Source organism: Barbatula barbatula, assembly GCF_947034865.1.
Source record: "Barbatula barbatula genome assembly, chromosome: 21".
NCBI classification, from domain to species: domain Eukaryota; kingdom Metazoa; phylum Chordata; class Actinopteri; order Cypriniformes; family Nemacheilidae; genus Barbatula; species Barbatula barbatula.
In genome coordinates, this window is record NC_136784.1 from 5,111,406 (window position 1) to 5,122,845 (window position 11,440).

The 11,440-nt window shown below is 37.0% G+C and overlaps 1 protein-coding gene across 1 annotated transcript; it reads left to right on the forward strand.

Moving 5' to 3' along the window:
• Positions 1–1,814: 1,814 nt before the first annotated feature.
• LOC306910476 (transmembrane protein 74) lies at positions 1,815–2,624 on the forward strand (the record flags this gene model as incomplete). Its single annotated transcript, XM_079485053.1, has 1 exon — positions 1,815–2,624. One exon carries the CDS (start codon positions 1,815–1,817, stop codon positions 2,622–2,624), a length of 810 nt encoding a protein of 269 aa, XP_079341179.1.
• Positions 2,625–11,440: the final 8,816 nt, after the last annotated feature.

Consider the following 11,440-nt stretch of genomic DNA (forward strand, 5'->3'; position numbering starts at 1 on the left):
CATAAGACACCAGCACATAAACAAAACGCATAACACAGAAAACGTGTCACGTCTAAATCTTACATTAGCTTACGTTTAGGCTAAACGGGATAGGATTGAAATTAAATAGCTCTTAGATATGGGATTCTTTGTCTGGTTTTTGCATGTTAAAAACTGTCATGATATAATGTTTCATACATCAAATTCTGAAAGACAATGTCACGTTTCATTGTTTTATTCTGAACAGGTGGCAAATCAGCGGGATGTTTTTTAAAATCGGTGTCATCTACACTGTGTGTAGTGTTTCCTTGTTTGTTCACCCGCTGGTTTATGATTCTTTGTTTATTATCTTAGCCGGTCTGTGAAACATTACGTGATGAGATGTGCAGAGTTTGATTTTTTAGAGTGGCTGTCAATCTTGGTTTATGCATGCTTGCCTTCAGCTTGATGCAATGTGAAGCTTATGGCAGAGAGACAAAAAGAGAATTCAAGATTTGAACGGGGGCAGATTCTCAAAAAAAGCTAATTTTACAGTTTATGCTCGAGTAATATTTCCCCCTCTGGAGCGTAGCAACGTCTAGCATGTTTTTTTACCAGCTGATGTCACCAGTCTTGTTTAATTCTGTCGTGTATGTGCTGAGTTTGGGCAATGAGGGAAGAAAATCAGTCAGATGTACTTTAATCATAACATATGGCCAACTATAGGCAACACTGACTGGAATCATGCCAGTCGACCATGAGTGCAATGATGCATGTGAGGTCAGGTGCAGTTTAACAAAAACCGTTTAACAAAATCCCTTACTTCAATAAGAAAGTCATAACCCTGCTGTAAATACAAGACAGATTCTTGGTTTCATGACAAATCAGAGCACCCATCAAAATGTCTTTATGTTGTGTGTTTTGGGCCTTTCCTGTAGGATTTAATGGTGTTGTATTGGTTCCTATGCACATTACACCAAAAGCTATTTTAAGGAAATAAATACACTTTTTTTGGGTAACAATTGCGTAAATCGTTTTGTAATCGTTTATAGTTCTGTATATTTAATAGGTTATGACTTGATTCCTAACATGTATCTTCAAACATGAATTTAATGATGTCTGTTCAGGATTCGTTTAGGTGCGATCTGAACACTAGCGCGTCATGCGCGTCGCACGAGAAGGAGAGCATAAAAGTGTTTGATCAGAATCCGTTTCTCCACTGACACCAGTGAAACCTTCTCTCTATCTCTCTCTCTCCTCCCATCTCCATGCAGTGTCGCTTGACTGAGAGGCGCACGGCGCCTGGAGGAGACCGGAGCGCTGCGCTCTGCGCGGGGGTGGAACAGGACGAGCCTCTCCTTTAATTACCGGATCGAAACCGCGGGAATGCCTTCCAGACGCTGCTTTGAGCAGGTAGGTGATGCTTCAGTTTCTGTTTGAGATTACATTTATAAACGATTGAAACGCAATAAAAGCAAAAAAAATTACTTTGTAGAGAATGCAAGTAAGCAGCTTTGCGTTTGTGTCCAGTTGCTGTTGCGTATACGCGTATTTACTAGGACTCCAAAACGAAACATTAAAAGTATTGTTAAATAACGTAACATTTATTATTTTCTGTTTTAATTCGTGAAAATGATTGATGAACATAGTGCAACATTGCAGTTTTCCTTCTGTTTACTTAATGTTAATATGCAAATGTTCACTCCATAATGCTCCACTTAGTTTTTTTATCGTCCGTTTGATTAAATAAAGCTGATCAATGTTATTGTGCATTTTATTGTATAGCCTTTTTTAGTAGTTGTTCTTTACGCTGCAGGGTCACGCTATAAGACGAATGATGAAATAAAAGGGTTCAAATGGCCAATCTTAAAGTCCTCTTCTGTGGTCAAGGCGGTGTACAGTCTGATCACAGGGACCTCGAACGGTCCATAAAACAGCAGCAAAGTCATCACTTAGTGTGCACGGATGAAAGGTCTCTTTCCAATGACGAGTGCTGCCAGGCGTATGTGGAGGAGAATGTTAATGAAGCCAATGGGCTTTCAGAACCATGGACAGCGACTCTGCCTATCGGACGACTTGACAAACTCAATGAATGGGGATTAGATGAAGAAGTTCATATATGTTACGACACGGAATACGAAACAGTTTTTCCCGGTGTGACTGACCACACCGAACAAGATGACAAATTGGTAGTGGAGGAAACCAACTATGACTGTTGGAGTTCACCCAGAGATCCCCAAGACGGCGCCCCAGAATGTTCCCTCTTGTCCGTTGACGATTTCATGGTGGATTCATCAGAAAAGTCTGTGGATTATGGATTTATAGGTGCTGTTACCTTTTTGGTCACTGGAATCTCCTTGGTTGTCATCTCTTACACTGTCCCGCGTGATGTCAAAGTGAACCCCGACAGCGTGTCAGCCCGGGAGATGGAACGGTTGGAGAGAGAGAACGCCCGAGTGGGTGCCCACCTGGATAGGTGTGTGATCGCGGGGCTGTGCCTCCTCACGCTCGGAGGCGTGGTACTGTCGACCTTGCTTATGATTTCCATGTATAAAGGCGAGATGATCAGAAGGCAAGCTTTTGCATTCTCCAAGCATCAAGCCAGACTGTATGGTTCGATGAATTTTAGAGCCGGAGGAAGTCCGACCGGTGCTCCTTCGTCTTGAGTTGAAAAAAGCTTTTGAAAACATATATAAATTGATTCATATTGAACATAAACATTGTGTTATACTGTATAAATGTTTTATTAGGTCAGGTTACAGATAAACAGGTCGACTACAAAAAGTACATAAATATAACATTTATTTATTTTTTGGGTCATATTTTGGAAAGTCATTTAGATGGGGCTGATCAGGTAGAAGTCGCACACTAAACAACAGCCACACTTTGCATTTCTTTGGCAGAAAACTAAATGTTAAGTGTAGGAAAAAGTAAAAGGACAAGAAACATGGAGGTTGAGTTATTCTGATTTGAATAATGTGCTTGTGTAAATGTGAAGCATATGTTATTGTAAATATACAGCATGCTTTTCAAGAGCAGTTGTGTAAGTCTCTTTATTGGTGTGATCATTTTCTTTGGGTGTAAGTTTTGCTTTATTCAGCAGTCATTATCATCATGGGACCATGCTTCTAACTTGCCAAGGGAACATTTGTCATTTGTCACATTGGGAAAGTAAAAACAGTTTTTTGGCAGTTTACGTCTGTAACAGTTGAGCAAATCACTTAAGTATGAATGCTTGTTTTCCATTAGGAGGGGCCGAGATTTAGGCCAGCTGAACATACTATTGCATTCACATGTACATAAAAACTACACACGTAAATAGCGCATGCACATCAGGGAGGTCTCAGTTAATTTTTGTAAGCTTAGTTAGAGAATATCTGTGTTTGTAAATCACTTGGGACACAGGAAATGTGTGAACAGATGTCTGTTCTCTCTCTCTCTCTCTCTCTCTCTCTCTCTCTCTCTCTCTCTCTCTCTCTCTCTCTCTCTTTCTTTCTACCCCTCTTTGTTTCTCCACTTCTTATCAACACGCTGTGTACGAAAGGAGTCTCATGGGAAATGATTACTCTGTTTCTCCTTCCCAATAGCAAATAACCTCATTAGAGCTATACACATCATAACATGTAATGACCCAATAGAGCTACATTCCACTTTGCAGACTGCAGAAAAAGGTACAATTTTTTTTAAATGCAAATCTTTCTCAAAAAAGATAATAATTAGCCACCATGTAAATCAGTTAAGTTTGGTCTAGTAACGTAGGATACGTTTAGAATTAAAGTTCACCCCTAAATCTTTAATCATTCACCCCATGTACATTTTCCTTTATTTTACAGACTTTTCTGTCTTTTTTATTCTAAAAAAACTAATGAGATATTAGAGAGATTGTGATTTTTTCCTTCAGTCCCTTTGGAGGTCACAGTAAACAATTTGTTCTCATGAAGCTTTGAACAAGCAATAGTCTCATTTGGTGCTTCTGCTGAGAAGTGCGTTTCACGTCAGCCTCCATGTGAGAAACGCTTACCGAGGGCCGGATCAGATTATCCTGCTCTCTCCAATACACCAAAGACTCCTGACACCAGCATTCCTTCTCGTTCCCATTCCGTGCGACAGCACCGACATGAGTGTTAATCCGTCCCTGTGTGTCTGTTTACATGAGAACAATTCCTGACTGGTTTCTTTTGACGTTTCAGTAAATGCTTATGGAAAATTCAGCTTTTAAAGCTGCAGGTTACATCACCCAAGGTTCTAATAAAGCTTAATGGTTCAGTATGGTAGGCGTGTTGTAAAATGTGTAATTATGCCTGTGATGGGGAAAGACGGTGGGGGAGGGAGTGGAAGTGGCTGAGGAATATTCTCTTATATTTTTGGAGGTTGCACACACCAGTGCAGATAGCAATTAATAAATGTCAACAACTGAAATAACTTTAATAGTCACATATGCCATCTATTTCACAAAAAGAAAGAAATTTCAAAGGATTTCTCTCTCTCTCTCTCTCTCACTATCTCTCTCTCCAGCACTCAGTATATTAGTTTGATCCCTTAGGGCCAACAGCATCAGGAAATGGGGCTAAATTGATTAAGAGGTCAGCGAGGGTCAGAGAGTGGGCGTGATCATCATCTCAAGGGAGAACGACATGCTCATCCTGTGGAGATAAATGTGCAACATAAAGTGCTTCTGTCGCAGTACATACTACGATGTCATCTCTCTCTCTGTTCTTTAGACAAAGTAGTAAACAGAGATAAAGTTTTCAGTGATGTCATGCAGCGAGCTCTCGGCCACCTCATTCCTCCTTTTTCTGTTGTATTTATTCAGAAGGGAAGTCAGTCGGACGTACCTCACCATACACTCTGTCTAACGGCCTGCTCAACAAGATGATTCTTGTTACCTAGATTTTGTTGCGTAGCAACAGTCCAAAAAAATTAACTCTATACAAAAGGTCAAGCAAGGAATGGCCATGAAGCAAAATATCCGGTATCTCTTTGATACAAGAAGCCCATTGTGTGTTGCAGAGATCAAAGCGTGAAGTCAACAGCTGTCACAAGAAAACGGACAGTCGAGGAAAAATCCATAATAATGTAGCTGCCGCATGTGAATTTATTAGGGAAGCTGTGCAGTTTCTCATGTGAACCTCATGAATCTGTATTTCTTAATCTGCAAGTTGCAAGCTAATTTTCTTGAAACTTTGTTTTTCCAAGTGAGAGATGTTCTTCGGGCAACACTTTTTGACCCTGTAACAACATTTAGCTCTAAAGATCTTAGCCCTAAAATCAGATGGAAATGGATAGGAAAATGACAAAAAAAGGGTGTGTGCACTTATCCCTGGTTATATGCTTGAACTACACATGAACTGTAAACTCATCCCTCAAATCTTATTGGTTGATTGAAAAGCTGTCCAGGGATCACCAAATATGCTGACCCAAGAACACTTGGCAAAATCAGGAAAGCTTCATTTTTACATCTGAAGAAAATGTGTGGCACCACAGAATTCTCTCAGATAAAACTTGGATGTCGTGGTTGGTTGCCAGGGCATTGCTTTGTGGTTGCTAAGGTGTTGCTGGCAGAAAATTACCAGCACATTGTTCTTTATTTTATGGGACATTTTCTGTTAATGCCAAAATATAATTAAATTTTTAATTAATTTTTTAAATATGGTCAAAACTGTAACAGGGAAAATATGTACTTGTACAGGGAAAAATATGTTATTTTACTGTTTATTTCTGGCACTGACAGAACTTTTTTTATGTGATCTTGTCACTTTGTTATTTTTTCATTTGTTTATGTATTATTATGCTATATTATATTAAAATAAAGTTTTTATTTCAGTTGTAGTTTAGTTTTTATTTGTTTTCAGTAAAATTCAGTACTGCCTCAAGATTATGGCTGGAGCAAAGTTTGTGATTTTCATCTAGTTTTCAAATAATATGTTGGCCAATGTTTTATTAGTTTTTTTTCACATTTCTGGTAAACGACTGTATGGTTTCTAGGTTGTTGCTAGGGTTTTGCACAGGGCGAAGTCAAATGTATTTTAGTTACCAATGCTGTGTAAAAAAAGGCTTTTAAGCTTTGACTTGCCAATTCTATTTTAATACCTGTAGATGTAAGGGGTGCTGAGAACCCTCTTGAGCAGCCATCTTTTCACAATCATTTCTTCAGGTAATGAGCCCCGAGAGAGCCGTGGCACCTTTCACATGTCAGTTAAGACAAAGAAGATACGGGGGCGGGGGGGGATGTAGCTGATGGTTAAACAAAAGAATTGTGCCTTACAATGAACATCAACAACACAAAAGGCGAAACCTTTTACTTTTCGCTGTGCCAAAAAATCTCTCAAAAAGTATCTCAGAGCAAGTATTGTTAAACCTTTTTATATATTTTATATATTTTCTCTTGCCAGGGAATGCTTCACCTTGTTCATGACCTTCTCTGCTGTCATTGCTCTGTATGTATAGATCTGCACTGATTGGTTGGTGAGTTAATGAGAGCCAGCTGGGATCGTGTTTTCGTCGCCCACACAGCACTGTCCCTTTCTCTCTCTTTTGTCCTGCTAAGGGCACATATCCATAGAAACCAAGTTTCCCTTGTTGCTAGGGAAAGAACACTGCTGAGGTTCAAATGCGTTCAACACATCAATTGTGAACTCGATAGTCTGCATGCATTTGTTTTTCACATTTTAAGCTTTAATGAAATCAAGCTCTGAAAACTGTTGTTGTTGTTGTTGTTGTTGTTGTACTTACCACCCATAACAAAACACCATGAACATTGTTTTTCTCGAACCCGCTTTTACAGTTTACCAGAGTTAGTATGAAAAAGGGAATTGCTTCCAAGATCTCATTAATGTGCATATGTGCTCCCGACAGTGATGGATGCCACACACTTTTGGAGACGGTGATGTCGGGGTGTCTTTCATGTTTTCATGAGCAGGGCAGGTGAACCGTCAGGTGCAAATCCTTCCCTTTTATGAGCAGAATGATAAACGCTGACTCATCTCACGCAGAGAGTTTTTAATGCTGAGTGGGTGTGTGGACTTTTACATCGAAATGAGGAACTTCGTAACGCCCCATAATTCTGAAGATGCATAATTTAAAAGCAGTGAGATTTATCTCACTGTGGCAAAGCTTTACTTACCTTTCCGTTGATTTATGCTGCTATTATGGTAGGTTTCTTTAAGGCTTTGTCAATACGGCTTACGGCAAGAAGATGAGAAGTTTCCATTGTGTATTGATTTAGGGACTTAAGTGCTCAAAGCACTTTGGTACTGAATGTGTTAAGCATAGAAATGTTTATCATCTGTGTTCTCTGTAAAAAACCCAGCTAACGCAGTTTTTTTGAATGGACAAACTGTACATCGTGTAAAAAAACATTCTGTGAAAAATATAATCTTGATATAATACTGACTGAGTAATGACATGTCAAAGATTGAAATTATAGTGAAATTAATAATAGAAATTTAGGTTATCTCAGAATTTGATTTTGAGACTTAAAGCCTGGATTTCACAGACTGGGTCACACTTCTCCTAGACATCAATGAGAACCAATGGAGAACAAGTGGAAACTTTTGCTTATGTCTCAGATATTCCTCAGATAAGTCTCAGATATTTTCCTGTGAGAAAAAGACTAGAAATGTATTTTAAAAATCTGCATTGTAGTTTCTGAAAAATATCAACAAGATCAAACTAGAATTGGTTAATCAGATGTCAAAGATATTGAAGATTTCAGTATAATCTCAGTCATTTATCAAGTTTATTAGAATAATAAAGCACATTTAAAACAACCTTGGTTGACCAAAGTGCTGTACAAAATTTCCTATGTCCGTTTAACAGAAATGAAAGTTATACCTTCACAAGACATGAAACGCACAAGAAAACAGGTTTTTAAAAGACTTTTGAACTCAGACATTGTGGGCGCTGTTTTAATAAATAAAGGTCGTTTGTCAGCAAATATACCCAAATCCAGATTATTTTATCTATACAATCATTTTACAGATTCATAATTGTACTGTATTTTACAAATGTATTATTTGATTCTCTTTTCATTTCTGCTAACAAATTCTAGATCTCTGAGACTGAGACGATACTTAAATGAAACAAGAACGAAGAGGCCATCAAATAACATTTTCCTCTGGTCTAACACATTTCACATGATTTCCCAACACAGCAAAACCTTTTTCTGTTTTCTTTTCAAATTTTGGTTCCCAGAATGCTTTGCATGAGGCAGTTAATTTCCTGTAAAGATAAAGACTTGTTAATGTTTAATATTGATTTATCTTTAAACAAACTGTTGCCTATAATAAAGATAAGTATAAATCTACAGTAAGTTACTGGCAACTAACTGCATAACTTATACAGTAAAAACGTTTACAGTGCAGATCCACTCCTTACTGGTGAATGCAATATAAAGTAAATGGGTTTGATTCAGGAACATTAAAGCATATTTCCAATATGCATTAATACAGACACTCAAATTTTAGATGCAACCAGTTGCTAAACATTTTAGTTAGACAGCTTCTGTTTTTTTATCTACAGTAAACCTGAGCCAGATCAAACTGATTCCATTGATGCATAAAATGAGCTTTCATGGCAACATGCTCAGTAGAAAGTGTCAGACAGTGTCCCTTTATTCAGATGAAAGGCTGCAATACCACAGAGTCAGCTGTTTTGAGAACCACGTATCTGTTCTGTTTTGCTTCATGAGTCAAAAGGATTTTCCAATCTGCAAGCATGCCATACGAACCCCCTTTCCCCCCAGGACTCACTATAGCAACCAAAATCACGGATGGATTGTTTATTTGTCCATCAAGGATGATCTGTCAGCGATACCATCAATAACAGGCACGTTCGCATGGAAAGGACAAAGTCTTATCCCCACACCCCCCAGGAAAGCAGCACCCCCACCGTTACCATGGAGCATCTTCAACCTGGTCCGGAAGCAATCCAGAATAAATGAAGCCATCTGTCAAACTTGTGCTTTTATGAGGCAAAGTCGAAAGTGTTAGGGAAAGAGTGGAGATATTGTACAAATCACAAGCGGTGAAATACCCACAGTGGAGTTGAAACAGAAGCGTGATTAATGATGTAGAACAGCACTCAGACTGATCTGGTTTGGATCAGTTACAGGTTTGTTAAACCCAACCTCTTTTGTAATGCAGATCATCTGCTTCTCTCTCTCTCTCTCTCTCTCTCTCTCTCTCTTTCTTTCTCTCTCTGCTAAATGAGCCTTTATAGGCATATAATTGCAAGTGCTGAATTACACACCCCCTCGTGCTTTTCATGCTGCGTGATGATAAGACACGACTCTGTTTCGCTTATATCAAGGCTATGGATAATATCACACATAATGTCACACTTTTTGAATAATTTAGTTATTATGAGTTACCATTAGTAACCATGGAGATCTTTTTTTGTGTTCTTTACCTTGATTTCAGTGTCCAGTCCACCATCATTCATCCTTTCCAAGAAGAAATCCATATTTCTTCATGATTTCAGAAATCGTAACTAACATTTTAGAGTCAGATGCTTTATATCCTTTATAAAATCAATTGAATGTGAACTTAATAAATAAATAAATAGCTCAACCCATGACCCTTATCACATGAATCAGATCTATATTGCCTACACACTATAAAGTACTGAAATAATTTTCTATCCCTGCTTGACAGTCTGGACTGCAATATTCATTGTGTTGACTAATACAGACTTATCTCAGTTGGATACTGCCGGAATTGGATCCATTAAAAATCTATATTTTTAGAAGAAAGCATATATTAATCTGCAATTTATATGTTCTAATCGTATCTTCATTTTTATAGTTTTACAGGTTTGATGTCGCTTAAGTCGCTTTGTAAAGCTGCTTGGAAATTTCAATTTAAGGCTAGATAAAAACATCAAACGAAATGAGGATGTGGTATTTAAGTGAGGGAGGATCATGGAAAATTGAGCAATTAAGTGAATGTTCATATTTGAGAAAGAAACTCATTTGATCCGTTTTCTTATTGTTTATTAAATAAGGTAGCCTATCCTCTTAGCCTACATAAAGGAATTATATGACCTACCCTTAAGCAACATTACCATGGAAACTATAGTTTCTGCTCCAAGCCCACATTAGTTATTTATCTCTACTGCACATTTAATGTCCCCATCATGCAGTGTCATATAAATAGGCTATTTTATATACATTATATGTATAAAGTCTACAATAGGGTCATATTGTAACAATTTATTTAGAAAAATAATGCACAATTAGATAATACATTTGATAATTTGACACTAGAATATATTCATAAATATTTTATTATATTTGTAAATTCTAAAATATTTGTAATCAATGCTTTATTGACCATTTTGTTATAACAAAACAATGTTAGAACAGAAACTTAACATAAAGAAACACTTAGATTAATGAAAAGAGAGAAACTAAAACATTACCGTGGCTCGTAACAGACAAGACAAGACAAAAAAATAAAGAAAAATAATAAAACTAAACTAAAACTAAAAAAGCAGGAGAGGGAGTTAGCAATAGCCAACTTTTTTTATTATTATTTTTTTTTAATTCAAGTGTTTTTTTATTGAAGAAAGTATCAAAACAGACAATAGAAATACAGTACATTTCAAAAGCTAGGGGGAGGTACAGTCAGTATTATAGGAATACTTTAAAGAGTCTACATGCTTGCAGAATTTTAATAGCTTTTTGTTTTTTCGAGGGCAATATCGTCTCAATATAAAGCTTCACTTCATTTTCAAATGCAACAAAACACGGCTTTTTCCCGGAAAATTTGCATTTATGAATGTGGAATTTAGCCATTAAAATAAAAAATAAAAATAAAAATAAGTGCGGGGTTGTTTATCTTTTGAGTTTACAATACCTAGTAGAACAATTTTCCACAGTAATGTAAAATTTTCATCAACATTTCCAACATTGAAACAAAGTACATTTGCCAAAAAAAAAGATTACATAAGGGCAGTGCCAAAATAAATGAACAGCTGTTTCTGGCTTCTTTTTGCAAAAACTACAACTTTCATCAATATCCTTTTTAAATTTGGTTAAATAGTGTTTAGTAGGGTATATTCTGTGAAGAAGTTTAAAAGATACTTCTTTAACCTTGTTTGTTAAGAGATAGCGATTGGGTAGAAGCCAGACTTTATTCCAGTCAACATCACTCACAAACTGACTCCAGTAAGCAATAACATTTGGTCTTGAAACAATATCTTTCTGAAAAAGGCCTCTTATTGACCTGTTTTAATTATAATGACTGGAGAAACATATTTTACCTACAAGGGACTGATTTGGTGAGAGGGGTGGAAGTTGCTGATAATCTAATCTTTTTTGTTGTTTAAATAACATGCATATTTTAGAAGAAATTGCTCCAAAAACAGTTGCAAATTCCCTTGGTGGTATAGTAATATTATATTTGGACAATAATTCCTTATAAGTAAAAAGAAGGCCATCTGAATTAAAAAGTTGGTCTACCAAAACAATATTATTTCTAAA